At 42.2% G+C, this 20875-nt stretch overlaps 1 protein-coding gene across 3 annotated transcripts; it reads left to right on the forward strand.

Moving 5' to 3' along the window:
* The first annotated feature begins 8781 nt into the window (after positions 1-8781).
* On the forward strand, positions 8782-20516 carry SELE (selectin E). 3 transcript variants are annotated; one of them, XM_073356372.1, is made up of 16 exons: positions 8782-8998; positions 9795-9874; positions 10696-11082; positions 11559-11666; positions 11801-11986; positions 12388-12573; positions 12683-12868; positions 13606-13791; positions 13901-14086; positions 14824-15009; positions 15119-15304; positions 15744-15929; positions 16898-17017; positions 18356-18377; positions 18488-18560; positions 18951-20516. In XM_073356372.1, exons 2-15 carry the CDS (start codon positions 9838-9840, stop codon positions 18543-18545), a joined length of 2220 nt encoding a protein of 739 aa, XP_073212473.1. In that variant the 5' UTR covers positions 8782-8998; positions 9795-9837; the 3' UTR covers positions 18546-18560; positions 18951-20516. The 3 variants fall into 3 exon arrangements, with proteins under 3 accessions (XP_073212473.1, XP_073212472.1, XP_073212474.1); XM_073356371.1 differs by lacking the exons at positions 18356-18377; positions 18488-18560; positions 18951-20516 and having other exon boundaries at positions 16898-18308; XM_073356373.1 differs by lacking the exons at positions 18356-18377; positions 18488-18560; positions 18951-20516 and having other exon boundaries at positions 16813-16960.
* The last annotated feature ends 359 nt before the right edge of the window (positions 20517-20875 follow it).

Below are 20875 nucleotides of genomic sequence, written 5' to 3' on the forward strand. Positions count from 1 at the left end.
GTACAAAGAAAACTCCTCCTCATTAGACCCTCAGGTGCAACCCTTCTTCAGGCCCTGGGCTAATGCTGATAAGGATCCTCTCCCACATTCAGAAGTCTCCAGCCCTACTACTGGAGGTGGGTCATCATCATTCAAAGTGTATTGTTCTCCTTAAGCCAGGAGACTCCCCACCTCTCCTCCTGGAACAGGGTTATGCTTCAGGCCAGATTTAGCCCTCAGTCAACTTTTTCTCAGCTAGTTCCTTTTTACTCACTCGTTTTACCTGCCAGCTTGGAGAGGTTCACAGGCTGCAGTGCTTCTCCTGTGAGATTCTCAAGGAGCTCCTCTCTCTAGGAGCACCGCCCTACAACTAGGCTCTGACTGCCTTTTATCAGGCCCAGGTGCTCATTATTAAATTAACTGCCTAGATGGGCTCATTCCCTTAAATTAGCTCTGGGCCCAGACTCCTCTTAAAGGACCAGCAACCCCATGATCCTTCCCTCATGCAAAATTTAAGACTTGGCCAGAATTGTCTTGGTTGCACCATTGTGGCCAAGACAATTTTGTTTCCCCAAGATTCTGAATCTTTCCATCTGTCCACCAAAGACATTACCTCTCCTTCCAGACATGCTGTTACAGTCCAAAGGGAAGAAGTTTCACTCAGGTCTAGAATCTCTCCAGCTCACTGCCTGGCTGCTGGATGGATGTTGGACCTAGAAAAATTCTGTTCTGCAACTGTAGAAGACATATTAGTACATAGCAGAAAAGATTCTCGGAGATGAGCTTACTTGGCTAAATGGACAATGTTTTCCTCTTGATGTTCCTATGCTCAGATTATTGTGCCAATAGTAGAGAGGATGAAAGGGAAACCTGTCTCGACTCTACGTCTATCTAAATGCATATCCGACTGTGTGAGAGCCTGTTAGGAGGTGACAAAGTTAGATCTCCCAGTTTCTCTCAGAGTTCATTCCACTAGAGCTCAGGCAGTCTCCTCAGAGCATCTTTAAGGAATATTTCTGTCATAGATATATCTAAAGCAGTCACACATATGCAAATCACTCTTCCATCACTGAAGCTTCTGTGTTGGATGTTGCTTTTGGCAAGGCTTTGCTTCAGTCTTTATTAATGCTCACTATCTTTAATTGGATCACTGCTTGTGAGTCACCACAAGTGGAATATGTATATGGACAAGCACTTGAAGGAGAAAGGAAAGTTACTTACCTTACAGAACTGGAGTTCTTCAAGTTGTGTTGTCTATATACATATTCCACCTGCTCTCCTTCCCCAGTGTTTCAAAGTCCTATATGCTTCTGATTCTGTGGTGGAGAAGAAACTGAGTGCCGGCTGATCCACTGTCCTACATGCCCTTGGTGCAGGACATGTGAAGCTGCTAGCCAAAAGACTCCGACCTTGAGTGCTTGGGGCACATACAGACCATAAATGGAATATGTATATGGACAACACATCCTGGACACTAGGTGGAGGCACACAGCATAATGAACCCAGGGCTCACTGGTAGGTCGCCAAACCCCTGCAGATGGAGGAATAAGGGGCACTGCCACCCTTGGGTATCATGGATGCCCCAGGAGTGTGCTTGTGACACGATCACTCCTCGGCTCACAATCAACCACTGTTGTGTCCCCAGTATAGTGCACAAGGCAAAAAGGCCATTATTTGGCTGATACCACCTGCAGCAATCTTAGCCAGCAATAGCAAGCGAGGCATTGGCAGCAAATCACAGGAGCAGTCCTGCGTCCGGCCAATCTGTCCTCGGCGAGGCTCTGATAGGAAACAATCTCTCAAGCAATTCCTAGCCCCAGCCAGATGTCTCTTAAAGAGCGAGAGTTCGACGCCTGCTCTCCCTCCCAGACTTTCTCCAACTGGGCTGGGCTCTCCCCTTTCAAGTCCTCCCTCCAAGCCTGACATCTGTTGTGGGTTTAGCAGGGCTGAGCTGATGGAGTTCACAGCAGCTCACTAACCCTTTCCTGGCCAGTATGGGTTTATGTGCCCCATCACAGGACAACATAAAGATGGCTACAGGATTTAACCTGTCCCCATTTTTCATTATTTGTATGATTGTAGCACACAACTAATTCTTTCCTTCACTTAAAAACGCTACTTCTGGTAGCCTGAGTTCTAGTAAGTTAAGTAATGATACTAGACAGGCCCTCATAGGAGGCGTGTGTCCCCATTCCTTACCTCTGTGAGCCGATGGAATAGGAAAACTTCTAGATCAGTTCCGAAAGGAGTAAAGTTTCCCCTGGTATTGGACTGATTTCAATATGCAATACTTCAAATATGGAAGGGAGTAAATTAATGTATTTGCCCATCACAGAACTGAAGAGCCAAGGAAATCTAAATCCAGTCGGGCATATCAGATCTCCCAGAGTAACCTCAAAATATACCTACATACATAGAGAGAGGGTGGAAAAGAAGGACGAGGAACAGTCCCTCTGCTTTAATAAGCTGAAGAACATAGAACCCTGTCTATCAGATCTATCGCCCAGGACACAGAATTAAGGGAAACCAGGACTTCTATATCTTGCTTGCAGGTATGCCCTAGGGTAGGCAAACAGCATAGTATGGATGCAAATTCTTCTCCTCTTAATCTCGCATGGGATTATCTACTACTATATCCAACCTAACATGCCTACAGCTATTTTCAGTAGCTCTTGCTTTCTTGGGTGAATTGTTTTTTATTCTTTTATTTTATGTTTAATAGGCAGTTTCCCTTTTCTTTTTCTGAGATTGGTGGTATGCTCTTTGGGGACAACCTCATGGGAAGGTCTACATGTAGAGATGGATCTGATACTTGTTTCTGAGGGTGGTGAGGCTTATGCTCATTCTAAGCTCCGCTGGTAGGGACTTCTGTAATTTATGGCCCAGCACAAAAAAATTTCAGCCACTGACTCCTGATAGTTTCATCCTGGCCTTGAAGGATGCAAAGTCCCCATGATCACAGCTGCTTTGGTAGAGAGATGGTCTCATAGGAATGGATGCCGCATCCTAAGGACCTTCTCAATGAGGTCCAGGACTCTGAATTGGATCTAGAATTATGATCAGTGGAGGTAGAGATGCTCCAATGTGATGGATCTTCCACCGAAAAAAAGTGTTTTCCACTCAGAAATCTTAAGACCCCTTTTGCTGCAGAGCAGATGGGGCCTAGCATGTATCCATATTTAATGCTGAAATGCAATCTTTTATTTAAAAAGGTGTTAGTAATCCCCTGTCATTTTGCCAAGTGCATTTCTTCTGCTCCTTTGTTCAGCATAGTGTGGCTGCCTAAAGGACTCCAAGGTCTCCAGTGAGCATGATCCCTGGCCTCAGGTTGGGTGTGGGAGTGTCTATTTTTATCTATTCGGAGGAGGCAGACTATTATCTGAGTCATACAAGATCTCACCAGGCGGAGAATTTTGGACACTAGAAGGGGAGATAAACTATTTCATGCATCTGATGCCCTGATCCAGACAGACTGGAGACTGTCTTGCACAACCAGAACAATTCCCTCTTTCTGTGGAATTTTGTTATTCACCTCTTTGCTTTTCCCCATTTAATGCAAAGTGGGATGAGACATTGAGTGTTTCATACAACACCTCCCTCTCTGTTTCAGTAAAGATCTCAGTGGAAACTGCTAGCATCAGCTTTCAGTTTTTTTTCTTTTAAAAACAAAAGGAACACTTCAAAGTAATAATGTTAAAGGTTAAGCTGAAATCCACCAAACAGGAAACATCTTCAGGCTGCTGCCACTATGCCTTCCTTTCCCCCTGCTTGAACAATAATTACTGGGAATTCCTTCTAAAGAAGGACATGGACAGCTCAAGTCTCTGAGTCTGAGCCTTGCTCAGTGCAGGGAAGGGTGGGGGGGAGTGCATCAGGAAGCTGGTGGCTCCCTGATTCTGTGTTGGTCCAGCCCCTGGTGGAGGACTGGTTTAACAGAACTCTGCTCTGCCTAATATCCACTCTTCATGGTATGCCCCCACTGCTGGTGCAAGAGTAGCCTCTGCCACCAGATAATTCCCTTCCAGTGGGGGAATTCACTGCCAGACATTTACAGCCAAAATCTGGCCATTTTGTTCAGCTTGAATAGTGCAAATATAACACCGACAGACCTTGGTTGTTGGTGAGTGGGATCGAACTGTGGACCTTTGCAGCTTAATGTATGAGCCTCCACTGCATGAGCTAAAACCTACCAGGTGCTTAGCTAAGGCTGTAGCAGACTCATTAATCTCTAGATGGTCTTGGTGCCCCTAGAGGGGGACAGAGCAACACACCAAGCAGGCATGGGTTACGCAAAGAGTGCAGATTGTGCTGGCCCAGAAGTGTGCAATGAATGACTTTTAAGGTAATGTAATTTTATTTGTGTCTTAAGTTAACATATGAGTCTGTGAATGGTCATGTGGTTTATGTTGCACCGGATCTGCAAGAGGCCCTCAGAGCTGCTGGATGAAGTATGTAGAGCAGATGGTGAAATCTGCCATCACTGCCAAATGAAGGAAGCAAGTGATGAAGAAGGGGGATATGGCCATGCAACCCAAAATAAGTACAGACCTGGGCAGGGGACTTGACAGAGATTCAAATGAGCCACAGAGTGGACCAGCCTCCAGTGCCTTGCACCATGTCTAAACATTGACACCAGTGCAAAGTGTGTGAAGAGCCAGTGTAAAACACACCCAGATCAGAAGGGTAAGATTTCACACCACCTTCCTTTAGGTACAAATGGCTACACAAGGCAGGGGAGAATCAGGCCCTCCCAGTGTAGTGGCTACGTTACACAGGGACCTTTCATAACTAAATACCCCATGTGTCAGCTCACAATAAGGAGTGATTTTGAATCAGGCTTTAACACCACTGCTGACAGGTTTGGGACAGGTCAACTTTGTACAATTCAATTCTCTGGCCAGTTTAGCAAATAAGTCTTGAGGTTTGAAATGGGATACTGATCCACCTCCAACTAGGGGTTTATAGTACATTTATAGATCTCACAAATTACACTTCCAGTATTTTTGGAATACATACAACTGGTGCCGCCCATTGCTGACCTCCAGAAGACAAAATATCTTCCTTGTTTTTGCAGTTCTTCTAGCTGCCTTTCTATTGGTTCCATGAAGTGTGAGGCCCATGACAAGCCTTAAATACTGAGGGTATGTCTGCACTGCAGTGTAAGGCCAGGGTTTGAACTCAGGCTCAACTCTTCTGTCTATACTCAAATTATGCTAACCGAGGGCTTGGTCTCAGGATATTATGAGGACCTGAGTCAAGCCGGGACCCAGGGTTCAAGCCTTATTGCTTTGCTGTATAGATGAAGCCCTCCTGGACTTAAAGTCCGCTTAATGTATTCCTGAGTCCCACTGGCTGACTTCCTTTGTCCTCTGGACAGTCAAGTTTTCCCAAACTCCACCATGAACAAAAGGCTAGAGTGGCCACATTTTAGAAGGGCACTAGGAAGCCTGGGATATGGGTGGTTGAACTCAGGCCCACATAATATAGTGTAGATGTTGGAGATCCAGGTTGGGAACTAGGGTTCAACAATTCCTAGCCTGGGATTACAAATAAGTGTAGATGCTCAAGTCCTAGGCTAACAAACCCAGGGTCAGCTAACTTCAGTTCTACTAACCCTGGGTTTACACTGCAGTGTAGACAGACCCTGAGGCTACATGTAGCTTTATCATCACAACTTTTCCTAGCTTCACGAGTATATTAAATATAAATTTATGTTTTTCCATAATTTCCCCCACTAGATCCAACAAGTTGTGCATGGAACTGCAGGAAAGTTAAAATGTGCACAACCAATTTTTGCCAGTCTCCGAAGACCCATTTTCTTCATTGACTAGTAACTGTAATAGTAAGCAATCGCCTTTGTAATGTGCACTGATGAGATGCAGGCACCCAGTTCTTTTAATTCCTGATTACATCTTTTCAAAACTTCATTGGTCTTTACATTGAGGAATTCTTGCCTGTACAGTTTTTCAGAAATCACAGGTAACACATCTTCCCTAACAATTTCCTGTCAAGTCCTATATGTTCTGAACTACACGCAAATCTGAGAACTGGTGTAATATCCTCCACATGGGAAGGCACAATTTCTGAGGACTCGTCTGCACATGAAACTTCAAAGCCCTCTATGAGACTGGTTCAAGTAACTTCAGGGAGCAGCTCAGCCTCTGTGACTGCAACTTCCACTGGAACAACGGAAACTTGTGCCTTTAGCAGTCACCTTTGTTGGAAACTGGCCTAAGGATCTGGGACTTGCTCCTGGAGGAGATCAGCAGGGCCACAAATCTCAACCCCTTCAGAGCAAAATACAAACCCCACCTTTAACCTTGCCTTCCCCTGCTAACACCATGCACTCAGACACCATGCTAACTGGAGAGGTGAGAGAGGGAGACTGAGCTAAACACTTTATAACTTTGCGAGGCATTTAGGGCCTGATCGAAAGGCCATTGAATGGGTACTACAGTGATGGGCACCAGATAAGAACCTAGACAGTGAGATAAACATACAATATTGTAAAAAGTGTTAGGCAACTGTGTTTAATTAGTTTATGGCAATTTGTTCCTGCTGTGCTTAACACATGGGGTGAAATCTAGGCCTCATTAACATCAGTGGGAGTTTTGCCATTGATTTCACTAGGACCAGGATTTCATCCCTTGGAAATGAGACAGTGAAGTCAGTGGGAACGGCAGGAGCCCAGCACTTCTGAAAATTAGGTTCAAGATCTGTAGGGCTTGTCTACATGGTGGGGCAATGAGCACTGCGGGGGATGTGATTTCTAAAGGGCGCTAATGTGATGTGCATTGTTTGGTCCATGTAGGCCCTTCTGGGGCACACTGAACGTTCTCGTGTGCTTTAGCACAGTACTGATTCCAGCTTTATGTTAAAGTGCACTAGGGAACCTTTAGTTTGCACCAGCAGAGTCTATTCAGACCAATTAAGATGCAACACATTAGTGTGCTTTAGAAATCGCACCCCAGAGCATGCATTGCCGCACTATGTAGTAGAGAAGCCTTTAATCTCCACGATAGGGAGATTATCCCTATCTCCAGTTATATTATCCTTATTTCTCCAGTTTTATGCCAGTGTTTAGCTCCATTCATTTCAACAGAATTTCACCAGTGTAAAGCTGGTGTAATGGAGTGAAGTATCAGACCCTAGTTCTTTATAGCAAAAGAAAAAAGGTGGTCTATTGTATTCCCAAACTAGGTGATAAAGGAAAAAGAACTGAAAGAACAAGTCAGTTAAGAATTAGTCAGTAATGTAGAGTCAGCCGGGGCAGGCTAGATGGCTTTTCTGGCATTAATATCAAGGATTCCAACAAACCAACCAGACCAGAGGTAAACATTTTCAAAAGCACCTAAGTGACTTAAGAGCTGACCTCCCATTTTCAAAACTAATGTAGGCACGTAGGAGCCTAAGTCTCATTGAAGGACAGTGAGTCCCTAAGTCGCTTTTGAAAATGGGACTCAGGCTCCTCCTAAAGCACTTGAGGTTTTACAAAATGTTATCTGAGATCCATTGGTCCTTGACATCTCCAATTTGTCAAAAAGTTTCTATAGTTGATTATATGAAATTGAGATAAAAACAAAATAGGGAGGAGTTAGAAGTGATTTGATGGAAAGGCTAATAATAATCCGCTATGAGCCATGCATAGAAAAAAATGGCCAGGGTTACGAAAAGAGGCAGTTTATTCTGCCAAAGCAAACAGCCTTACAGGGGTTTTTGTATGCCACAGGGATATTTTTCCTGCCAAAGCTGCAGACAAGTGGTCTGGCCTGCCACTCTGCAGGAAAGATATTTTAAACTAACAAGTCTACACCTTCCTGGAGTTTTTTCCCTTCTTGTAAGTCCACCAACAATAGCATTGTTCTGATAAAATTTTCCACTAGGCAGCTTCACAGCTTCTAGCACAAAAGAGGAGGTTTGAGTATATGGACTTGCCAAGTAGGAAGCTCATAAAAAAGGTTAGAAAAAATATAAATGATTTTTTAAAATTTTCTCACTGACTTCAAAGAGTATTGAAGCTCTTCTGGCTGGGTCTATGTCTTTGTATACATAATAATAAATGATCAGGAAGGTCATACTTAAACTCTTCATTCTTATTAATTTTTGTTATAATACCACTTAGAGATCCCAGATGAGTTCAGAACCCCATTACATTAAGAACTATATACACATAGTGAGAGACAGTTCCTGGCCTGAAGAGCTTACAATTTAAATAGGCAAGACAGGGAAAGGCTGGGAGAAAGAAAGGATGATTATTCCAATTTATAGATGGGGAACTGGGGCACAGAGAAATTAAGACCCTGATCCAACACTAATTGAGGTCAGTGGGAAGATTCCCATTGATTTCAATGGAACTGATCAAGACTTAAGTGACTTGACCAAGATCACATAGGAGTCGGTAGCAGGGCCAGAAATTGAACTCAGATTTCCTGAGTCCTAGCCCAGTGCCTTGTAATGATTGTGGAAAGTCTGATTGTTAAGTGCACATTGTGTACAAGAAATACCTTGTCGCCCCAATAATTTTGCTTTGGTCATTGAAATAATTTGATGAGGACTGGGATCAGCACAGTCTATATTCTCTGTTGGATCTAAGACTAAGACTAGTTGAGTCTGAATATTTATTTTCTCTTGATATCCTGGAATTGTGCGTTAATCTGAATTAAAATCTATGAGCCGGGATACAGTAAACCCTCATCATGGTGTTGGTGTGTGTCTGGGAGAGGAAAGCATATGACTGTGTATTTGTGAGTTTTGGCATCAGGGATATACCTTTTCCTGGGGAATTTTTCACTTTCTTATTAGGAAATATCCTCTGAGCCACGTCACTGGAATTTCTAGGAAGTAGGAGCTGATGGAATAAAAAGGCTTCAAGCTGAAGACAGCGGGTACACACTGACTGACAGCTCTCCACTGAGTCTTAGCATAAGAACCTCTGCAGTGACTTAGCAAAGGAAAACAGCCGCTGAAGACACATCTTTACCAGGCTGCTACATAGCACCAGGCATCACAGCCACAATCTGTAAGTATAATAGCCTTTCAAGTAGGTTTGTTGTATTTCATATACATGCTTGGCAGAATTCAGTTTTTATTTTTGTATAATTTTGATGAATAAAAAGTTTAGTTTATTTTTAAGCATTTTAAAGATTTTTTTATTGATTTAAATTTTCACAGTTGTGCAAAATTATGGCTTTTAAGCATTTCCCCCCCAATTTTTATTAATTTAAATGTTCACAGTTGTGGGAAATTATGGGGCATCAGAAATTATGGGGTGTGTGTGTGTCTGTGTGAGTCAGGCAATAATTATTTCATGACAGTGGACATTGAGATTCAAAAAGTTAAAGCTTTATAACAGTTAAAACACAAATTATCAATATCTTGTGTCACAATATGCAAAATAAATATCCTTAAATCAAACTCTAATAAGTTATCAAGCAGCATTTTTCTTACTTGAAATCAATGTTTATCAACTTTTACTGATAAAATTGAATCCTTCCAAAGGTATTAATATCTTAGCTGAGACCATTGTCAGTGATCTCAGCTAAGATCTGTCAGATTCAGTCAGATCTGAAGTAACACTACACAAATGTCCTGTACAAGTTACTTGAATTTCCAGTCTGCCCCTCCATTAAGATCTGCTTTAGACAATACACTAGCCCAGTGGAGAGTCTTGCTGTTTAACCCCGTAAAGTGATTTGTGAAATAACATATAGGAAAGATGCTATAGACAATAACATTGTATTGCATTATTGTATTGCAATAAGTTAATATCAGCGCTTAAACCATGTGCCATTATTCTGCATGTTTGTTTTTTGCAGCCATCTCTTCAAAGAGCAAAGTGAAGAGAAGTTCCCCAGAAACATGGTTGGCCTGTGGTTCCTCTCTGTTCTCACTTACGGTAAGTGAGTGTGTATCTGAGTGGAAAACAAGTTAGACTGGAAGTAACAGCACTGCTGTTTTCTCGCAGATTCCTTCTGAAGTAAATGGGGGTGCAGTAGCTGGGTTAAGCTTTAGGGCTTTAGGGCAGATTTGCACAGAAAGCATTAGATGGGATGGCATGCTGCTTCTCTCAACTGCCAAAGCCAAAAGGGGCCCATACGTGGGGCTTTGCAGCATACCCACCCAGTGTGGGCAATGACTGGACACATCCTTGACAAGCTGGAGACCCTACATTTGATATTGACATGTCTGTTTGGGAGACTATTGTAACGTTGTATAAAGAAAATGCAACCACTACCTACACAGGCTCAAATACCTGCACATATGCAATATCCACTGAGATCTAGATATATTCTTCTTTAGAAAAAAGCAATAGGGTCTAGGTTGCTGTAGAAGTTATATCCAAAACATAGCATGTAGGTGGGATCCCTAATTCAAAAGCCTTATTTCTGTTAGCTCTTGGAAGAGCATTTTGACACTGACACCTTGAATGTTTGGGCTAAATTTCTGTGCTGTTTTCATTCCTCTCTCTCTGTCTCTCTCTCTCTCTGTAACATTCTGGGATTTTTCTGTACTTTTAAATATCTCTGTGCTATATATTGCAGTTCCAGCTGCTGAAGTTCTTTTTCTGATCAGTTCTCTCAAAGAGATAGATTCTAATTCTTCCTGGAAGTGCTCTTTGTAAAGCAGAATAATATAAAGAGATAAAAATGGCCTTTAATAACAGAAGAGGAAGTGCAGGTAAAAGGGTACCAACTTCTCTGCATCTTCTCTTTCTAGGACTTATGGTGCTTGAGGAGGGCAATTGCTGGACATACCACTATTCAGAAAAAAATATGACCTATAAGCTTGCGGAGGAATGGTGTAGGAAACACTATACAAATATGGTTGCCATTCAGAATAAGGAGGAAATTGTCCATCTGAATGCATTTTTACCCTTCAATCCAAGTTATTACTGGATTGGAATCAGGAAGATTGACAATGAGTGGACCTGGGTTGGAACAAAAAAACGGTTGACAGAAGAGGCTAAAAACTGGGCTAAGGACGAACCAAACAACAGAAAGAATGACGAGGACTGTGTTGAAATCTACATCAAAAGAGCGAAGGATGCAGGCAAATGGAATGATGAAAGATGCAGCAAAGAGAAGGTTGCCTTGTGCTACGCAGGTACAGAATTCAATCAATCCCAAAGAGCCTATATGATAATAAGAAAATGGACGTTTATTAACTAACCTATATATGTGCATTAAACATTGTTACTATGTTTAACTTTAAGCATGTGAGTAGTCCACTGGGGGCTACTCGCTTGCTTCAAGCTAATCATGCAGAACTTAGAGCCTTTATTATATCATGTAAAAGTCTATTGTTCTTTTTGTGATTTAACTTTTGATATAAGTTGAGTCTGTTTCCAGCCACAGCAATACTTTTGTGAGTGGCTAGGTTCAACTGTCTTGGTTTCTGAAATGCTGTGATGCAAAATCAATGTAATTTCAAATGGCATAACCTTCACCCTCTGTTTACTTTGCAAAGTATTTATTATCCAGAGTGTGTTTTCTCCTGGATAAGTAAAGTGTTGCAAATTAACAGATTAACTAGTAAAGGGGGATAGATTTGTTTTATAACCATGCTGAATTTCCTGCTAGCTTCCTGTGACCAGTCTTCCTGCAGCGGACGTGGTGAATGCCTGGAGACCATTAACAATCATACCTGTCTCTGTGATGCTGGATTCTATGGGCCTGAATGCCAGTATGGTAAGATTAATTCTTACTGCCTTCCAAACAGGGAGATGTGCATGTCAGCTAGTTTTCAGTACGTCTAGCTAGTTTATTTCATTTGCTGTTGAGAAAGTGGCACTGACTGTAGGCCTCCTTGTGTCCCTTTGTAGTTGTGACTTGCGACCAATTAAAAGAACCCGATCAAGGGACCCTGGAGTGCAGCCATCCACTACAGAACTACAGCTACAAGTCATCCTGCGAGGTTCAGTGTGCAGAAGGCTATGAATCAACTGGGTTTGAACCAGTGTGGTGTACCTCTTCCGGGAACTGGTCTTCACCCACTCCAGCATGTACAGGTAAATTCTCAAGGAACTGTAGGCCAGATCTCAACTGGCATAAATCCTTATGGCTCTGTTGACTTCAATGAAGCTTTGCCCCTTTATAGCAATGGAGGCTCTGGCCCACTATTTTAAAATTAAATTCTTAAAGTGAATTGGGTTCCAAATTGACAGATCTGGAGCCTACAGGCCTCCCTTTGTCCCAGAAGAAGTACAGTTCAGGAAGGGGCATTGCCATAACCCTGCCCTAGATAACGCTATACTGCTCTGCCCCTGGTCACTTTCTTAACCTGTAGGGAGATAGCTTCGCTCTCTAAAACTCAGCTCCTGTCAATGTATATTCTGTTACCATGCAAAAGAAAAGTTTTTCTCTTACTTTGCTCCAAACTAAGCTCCATGCTATTCCATGTGATTTGCAGTTGTGCAGTGTGATGGCTTAAAGGCTCCAGCTCATGGCTCCCTGACGTGCTCTCCCGCCTCTGCGAACTTTCTGTGGAATTCAACCTGTGAGTTTGCCTGTGAAGAAGGGTTTGTGTTGAAGGGATCAGACAGGCTGCAGTGCGGTGCTTCTGGAGAGTGGGATGGACAGCAGCCGGAATGTGAAGGTACCTTTCTTTATGATTGCCCTTCCCAGTACACAGGGCTCTCACTGCTTGTGTAGAGTGCTCCTGTGGCATCCAAACTAACCGCTGATGTTCTCTCTGTGTGTCTCAGCTGTGACCTGTGAAACAGTGAATGGACCTGAAAATGGCTTTGTGGAATGTACCGGCGGTCATCCAGAATTCACCCACAACTCGGCCTGTGAGTTCCGTTGTGAGGAGGGCTACAGATTAAGTGGATCGCCCACGATTCAGTGCACAGCTCAGGGAGAATGGTCAGAGCCCTTCCCAAAGTGTGAAGGTAGGTCTCTGACCTTTTTGAAATAATCCATTAATAATAACACAATACCTAGCTCTTAAACAGCACTTCTCGTCAGTGGATCTCAAAGCACTTTCCAAAAGAAGTCAGTGTCATTGTCCCCATTTTAGAGATGTGGAAAATGAGGCGCAGACATGGGAAGTAATGCTTGTGAGCAGCAGACCCCCAAGAAGCATGATTGTATACCGCGAATGTTGTGCATTTAAGATTAATCAATTCCTATCAAGTGCTTCGAGTGCAGAAGCTCTGCAAATCCAATCAGCTAGATACAGTGATAATATCAGCTCTTGAAATTCATGCAGCACCTTTTTTCAGAAAGGCCTGAACTCTAAAGTGCTTCAGAGAAAGATCTCTGAAAGATCATTTGCCTCAGATCTGAAATGCAGACTGATTTGGAGAGGGGTCTGATGCACATCTGTCAGTACCAGTAATGGAGCATAATTTAGAACCTTTCCTAGAGCTTTTTTATACATCTTACAAGAATATATTTGTATTTTAGTTACATGCTGGGAAATACTGAGACATCCCGAAATCCCATGTCCAGTCCCCTGAGACTCACGGATCCCAGCGCTCCTAGTCACTTTCTTAGACTGCAGGGAGATAGCTTTGCTCTCTAACGCCCAGCTCCCATCAATGTATATTCTGTTACCCTGCAGAAGAAAAGTTTTTCTCTTATTTTGCTCCAAACTAAGCTCCATGCTATTCCATGTGATTTGCAGTTGTGCAGTGTGATGGCTTAAAGGCTCCAGCTCATGGCTCCCTGATGTGCTCTCCCGCTTCTGGGAACTTTCTGTGGAATTCAACCTGTGAGTTTGCCTGTGAAGAAGGGTTTGTGTTGAAGGGATCAGACAGGCTGCAGTGTGGTGTTTCTGGAGAGTGGGATGGACAGCAGCCGGAATGCGAAGGTACCTTTCTTTATGATTGCCCTTCCCAGTACACAGGGCTCTCACTGCTTGTGTAGAGTGCTCCTGTGGCATCCAAACTAACCACTGGTGTTCTCTCTGTGTGTTTCAGCTGTGACCTGTGAAACAGTGAATGGACCTGAAAATGGCTTTGTGGAATGTACCGACGGTCATCCAGAATTCACCCACAACTCGGCCTGTGAGTTCCGTTGTGAGGAGGGCTACAGATTAAGTGGATCGCCCACGATTCAGTGCACAGCTCAGGGAGAATGGTCAGAGCCCTTCCCAAAGTGTGAAGGTAGGTCTCTGTCCTTTTTGAAATAATCCATTAATAATAACACAATACCTAGCTCTTAAACAGCACTTCTCATCAGTGGATCTGAAAGCACTTTCCAAAAGAAGTCAGTGTCATTGTCCCCATTTTAGAGATGTGGAAAATGAGGCGCAGACAGGGGAAGTAATGCTTGTGAGCAGCAGACCCCCAAGAAGCATGATTGTATACCGCGAATGTTGTGCATTTAAGATTAATCAATTCCTATCAAGTGCTTCAAGTGCAGAAGCTCTGCAAATCCAATCAGCTAGATACAGTGATAATATCAGCTCTTGAAATTCACGCAGCACCTTTTTTCAGAAAGGCCTGAACTCTAAAGTGCTTCAGAGAAAGATCTCTGAAAGATCATTTGCCTCAGATCTGAAATGCAGACTGATTTGGAGAGGGGTCTGATGCACATCTGTCAGTACCAGTAATGGAGCATAATTTAGAACCTTTCCTAGAGCTTTTTTATATGTCTTACAAGAATATATTTGTATTTTAGTTACATGCTGGGAAATACTGAGACATCCCGAAATCCCATGTCCAGTCCCCTGAGACTCACGGATCCCAGTGCTCCTAGTCACTTTCTTAGACTGCAGGGAGATAGCTTTGCTCTCTAACGCCCAGCTCCCATCAATGTATATTCTGTTACCCTGCAGAAGAAAAGTTTTTCTCTTACTTTGCTCCAAACTAAGCTCCATGCTATTCCATGTGATTTGCAGTTGTGCAGTGTGATGGCTTAAAGGCTCCAGCTCATGGCTCCCTGACGTGCTCTCCCACCTCTGCGAACTTTCTGTGGAATTCAACCTGTGAGTTTGCCTGTGAAGAAGGGTTTGTGTTGAAGGGATCAGACAGGCTGCAGTGCGGTGCTTCTGGAGAGTGGGATGGACAGCAGCCGGAATGCGAAGGTACCTTTCTTTATGATTGCCCTTCCCAGTACACAGGGCTCTCACTGCTTGTGTAGAGTGCTCCTGTGGCATCCAAACTAACCGCTGATGTTCTCTCTGTGTGTCTCAGCTGTGACCTGTGAAGCAGTGAACGGGCCTGAAAATGGCTTTGTGGAATGTACCGACGGTCATCCAGAATTCACCCACAACTCGGCCTGTGAGTTCCGTTGTGAGGAGGGCTACAGATTAAGTGGATCACCCACGATTCAGTGCACAGCTCAGGGAGAATGGTCAGAGCCCTTCCCAAAGTGTGAAGGTAAGTGTTTGTCCTTTTGAAATAATCAAGTCAGGCTTAGGAGCCTAGGTATCTGTTACAAGCATGACAGCTCAAACCCTGTGTATTCAAGAGTAAGGCCAACTCATGAGCTGGTGCAGATTGACCTAGCTCCATTGAAATCAATGGAGCTACACCAGTTTGCATGAGCTGAGGATCTGATCTAAAGTGATTGCTACTGAAGTCTTAAAGTGCAGAACATTCGAAAAAACCAGTTAGCTTGATACAGTAGTAGTACCAGCCCTTTACTTTGCTGAAGTCTAATATATTTTAGGAAAAACTCACTGCAAGGACATTTATCCCAGAAACAAAATGCAGATGGTGAAATTTGGTGCACATTTACTAGCACCAATAGTGGGACCCAGTTTTGGACATTTCTTAGAGTCTTCGTTAACCGTTTGTATGTGTTTTTGTATTTCAGTTGCACAGTGTGAAACCCTGATACCCTCTGAGAAGGGCTCCATGAATTGTTCACACCCTTTTGGGGATTTTGCATACAGCACAGTTTGCGAGTTTAACTGTACAGGGGGATGGTTACTTAACGGTTCTAAAGTACTTCAGTGCAGCGCTGCAGGGAACTGGACTGCAAGTCAGCCAACGTGCGAAGGTATTTTGTATGTGTGTTTTTACTTGTGACTAGCGATGCTGAAGAGGCCTGGCCTTGTTATTAGACAAGGATGTAGGGAAGGATGGGATGCAACAAGAAAGACTTTTGTCATTTCTAGCTCCGGTCAGATATATTTTTTCCCACTGAAAATATTTGACTTTTTGTTAAAAACCCCAAAAACTCAGAAATTGACATTTTTTGGTTTTCAGCTGAAAATGTTTCTGAGTTTTTGGCTTTCCATTGAAAAACTGAAAATTTTCAAGAAAAGCAGACAATTTCTGTGAAACTTTTCATTGAGACAAAAACCCAATTAAAAAAAAAAAAGCATTTAGACAGAATTTTTTTTGCCAGCTCTAAATACCTCATAACTGACATATTTTCAGGCTAGAACCAAATAGCTCACTTCTATAAGTGGTTGTAAATTATGAGTGGGATTTAAAAAAAATGTTCCACCTTGGCTTTACTCTGCTCTTATTCAAGTCAATGGGAGTTGTATCACTGATTGCAATAGGAGCAACAATGGGCCACACTGAGCATTTTCAAAAATCCCACCTATCGTCCCTAAGATACCTTTCCTCACATTGTGTCATACGTTACTCCTTGAGTAAATTCATTGATTTCAGTGGGACTGCGCAAGGAGTCAGACATTACTCAGTGGGAGTAAAGATATCAAAATCTGACCCAAAATATCCTTTCAAAGTAACGAGGGACCCTGCAGAATTCCATCCTCACTAACCTGCTACCAGTTAGATGGGACTATTTTCAGCATAAAGCTTTCTGGCATTATTTGGCATATGCAGAGGCTTTCCTGCTTACAAGCAGGAGCCACCACTCAGTGTGAGAAACCAAAGGAAATAAGCAGCTGTCCTCCTGCTTGCAATAGGACTGAATGGAAATGGAACAAGCAGAAAGCACTTCAGAGACTGTGCATTCCTCCTGATCTCATAGGATCTTCTTTGCCCTCCTAGCTCCCCAAGTGCCTGAAGAACTGCTCAGTTACGTCTCTGTTGGAATAGCAGCCACCGGAGCCTCGCTCTTGTCGACAGCATCATTCCTCATTTGGCTTGTAAAGCGCCTTCGAAGGAAAGGTGAGATACTGTCCCAGGTTCATCTCTTTATTTGCACCCTCTGTAGAACTGGTTGGAAATTTTTCAGAAAGAAAAAAAGTGGAAACTTCAGTGAGAAAATCCCCATTTTTGTTGAAATTTTTCAAATTTCCCTCGAAATATTCCATTTTCAGGTTTTTGACAAAAATCTCCCCAAATTCAACAAAAATGAAGAATTTTCATGTTCCTTGAACACTGTTGCAGAAAATAAAATATGTTTTTCAACCAGTTTTAATCATTAGAAGTTATTGGCAGGAGAACTGACCAGGGATCAGCCAGGAGGACATCAACCAGAAATAACACTGGTGCCTCCAACCGCTATTGCTCAGTATGCCAGATAGGGCATTTGCAGTGTTGTTGTAGCCGTGCTGGTCCCAATATATTAGAGAGACAAGGTGGGTGAAATAATGTCTTTTATTGGACCACCTTGTTTCTAGAGATATGAATAATGACTGTTATAGAAACAGATATCTATAGAAACAATAATGACTGCAGAGCTAAACAAATAATTCAGAGCGAATCGTTTATTTGTCAAATGGAGCCTCTCTTTCTTCTCACAAGTAGTGCAAAAGCAGTTTATGCCATTTTTGATTGATCTGTACTTTAAAAATTATTTGCTGAATACTTTCCTGCTCTGCAGTTTGCTCACAAACAGTTTGTTACAAGCATTTGATATTCAAAACATGAGCAATGCTAATTAGTTTTCATTGTACAAATCAGTCACATGGTATCTTTCATTTTCCTGAAATAAAATGAGGTTTCCAATTAAATGACTTACATTTACAAGATGAGAATTTGCTTCCCAGGAATATTCCCTAATATTCACTTAAGACTCATTATTTCTGTTAATTTTCCTGACAATCAACGTGTTTGTTAGACTATGAATGGAACATGAACACAAGAGAGATACTAAGGCACCCTAAGAGATTAATACACTGTGTTAGTTAGGCAAATATATGTGGAGCGTTCATTGAGATACCTGTTCAGTTCTACTAGTAAGTACTGATTTCTCACAGGGAGAAATTCTCACAGGGAGATTTCTCATAGCCCGTGAGCAGAGGGGCTGGTCCTAGAGGCCTAGGTGTAACAAGTTGCTCTGCTCACGGGCTATAGCAGTTTGGGGAACAGCTTCCAGGCCTAAGGCCATTACAAGTCAGAAGGGTTATGGAGAAGAGGTGGTGGTAGCTCGGCTCAGTCTATAACATATTTCTGTTGTTAAATCAGTGGGGTAATTCTCCAACAAAACAATGGAATAAATAGCATGCAAGATGGGGATGGTCATCTCCAGAATGCTAATGATATTATTTTTTTCTCTTGCAGCAAAGAAATTTACTCCTGCCAGGTACGTTGTATTTAAAAAACCACATGAGAAGCATTGCAATCATTCTTTGCTAACATCACACTGATGTACAGAACAGTTGTATATAAATCCCTCTCCTCTATATCTTACAGCAGCTGCCAGAGTCTCAATTCAGAACATACCTTCCAAAGCACTGGTCATCTAATCTAACGCCAAGTGACTCCGGTAAGATATGTGAGATGTTTACACTCATAATTTAGTTTCCTTTTTAAAACACAAACAAACATAGAACGCACTGATCTTTAGAATGACCTTTAACTGCTGTGTATTTCCAGCAATAAGATTAACCCCTTACTTACCATGGGACACTTAGCATACATGCTGTGGTGATGAGGCCATAAAAGTACCGAGAGATTGACAGATTAATCAATTCAGCGATGGCCATTCCTATGACTAAAGAATTATTGTGTTAGGGTCTGTGCCCAGCCTTAGGAAATAATAGAAACTCCTTTACATTGTGGCTATTCGCCAGATGCAAAACAGCTTTGGAATAAGGGAATACAAATCTGTGCCTGTATCTTCCTGTTTTAAAAAGGAAATCTGTTATCTCTGCAGGAATTGAAGCTATCTTCACTGATGCCTCAGAGCCTCTCAGGAAATGGAGCTATGCAGTCCTCAACAAGTGGCCAGTTGTTGATACATCTTGCTGACAAGATGATTAGCCTCGGATCTTGCTACTAGATACCAGGCTCAGTCATCTGGTTCTGCCACTGAAGACAAGCAAGCTGTGGGTAAAACCCTAGCCGTTTACCAAGAGACTACATGGGTCCAGTCAGTGTACAGCTACAGTGATTGGGAGATCTCTGTTCATTCTCTGGATGGGGACAAAATAAGCTGCTGTCTGTGGGAGAGGCTGGACTCCTCTGGGGTCAGTCTGTAGGTACCAGGGTGGAGTGAACACTTTGCAATATACACAGTTGGAGTTCTCTCCCATGGAAACACATAGGTTACATTTTTTAAAGCAAAATAGTTAGAATGGGAAATATTTATGGAATTGCCTTACAAACCATTGATTTGGTTCACTGGTAATTGTTGAAGTAAATGTACTGTAACAATATGTCACAGTTAATAAATCTGCCTGTAACACTATGGTCAGGGTGTTTTGCTGCAATTCCTAGTGAGTTTTTATATTGTAACTTTAAACCACTGCTAATGGGAGCACTATCAGAGTTAGTAATTATGCCAGGCACTCTGGTTCGTCAATGCAGCAGGTAGACCTGAAACAATTTCATCCCCATGGGATTAAGTATTGTAATCTATATAAATATATATTTAGTTTCTTGTGTACTTCCTTCTGCATATAATTCTGTACTGTTTGTAAATCATAGAACTGCTGTAGGATATTAGCCCTAGAGTTCAGGATCATATATGTTCTGCAAAAAGTATGTGACATCTACTCTGTTCAGATAAAATAGCCTGTTGTATAACTCAAAAGGTAGTGACTACAGACCTTCTGTGTACTTATTCCTTTAAACTTATCTGTCATTTAGGGACAGACATGATTAAAGGTCTGTATGTGCATTCATGTGTGTCTGAACATAAGAACATAACATAATACTAGATAGAAGTCAAATACCTTGTATATAAATAAACAATGTACAGACCTTTGGGGTCTGATCCTGGTCTCATTAACACTGATGGCAAAACTCCCGTTAATTTCAACGATTCAGGAAAAGGCCCTTTATAACTTACAAGCTGTTCTTTTTGACACCTTCATGAATATTGCGTTTGGTAACATTGTATACACAATAGTCCAATGGAAAGACCTGAGGTCATATTTTAGTGGCTGATGTTTTTGTAAGAAGCAGTTCTGTGGGACTGAATATTTGGGGGCAGAGCTTCACCTGATATAAATTGTCACAGCTCAGTCAATCAGAGGTACCCTTTTATGGTTTTCATGTCAGTATATTATTTAAATATAAACTGGCAGCTTAAGAAGATCTTTATATATAATGAATATAATCTGCTTAGGTTTTATATTATCAGTATGGTTTTGACTAAGTTATGTATTTAATGTATTTATGATTACACAGTTGTGGCTGATTTTAATCTAATATGTGCTGTGCTCTATGTGACTGATTAATAAAATGGTTTGAGATTGCTGCTTACATTCTGGAAATGTGTATTATTAGTCTTTTTTGTATAAGATATGAGGATGTTGTGTCAGTAAAAAGCTCCATTTAAAAAAAAGAGTGTCACAGGTAAAAGGGCTTGGGGCTGTAGGAAGTTGGTTTGCTTACATTGTTTGATTTCATTCTTTATATTCATAAAATGTCTGAGGTCAGAGAGTAGCCAGAAGATGGCGCTCAATGCCAGCCACTGCATGGCCACCAAAGCACTATGGTATAAACAGCCCAGAAAAGTATCCAAGGTGCTGAATTGCAAAGAGAACGGCTCGGGTACATGGTACATAAGAGAGGTGCCTGCAGCAGCAATGAGCACTGGAAGAAAGAGAAACATTCTGTTGACTATGCAGCAGG

This window comes from Lepidochelys kempii, chromosome 8 (genome assembly GCF_965140265.1).
Source record: "Lepidochelys kempii isolate rLepKem1 chromosome 8, rLepKem1.hap2, whole genome shotgun sequence".
NCBI classification, from domain to species: Eukaryota; Metazoa; Chordata; order Testudines; family Cheloniidae; genus Lepidochelys; species Lepidochelys kempii.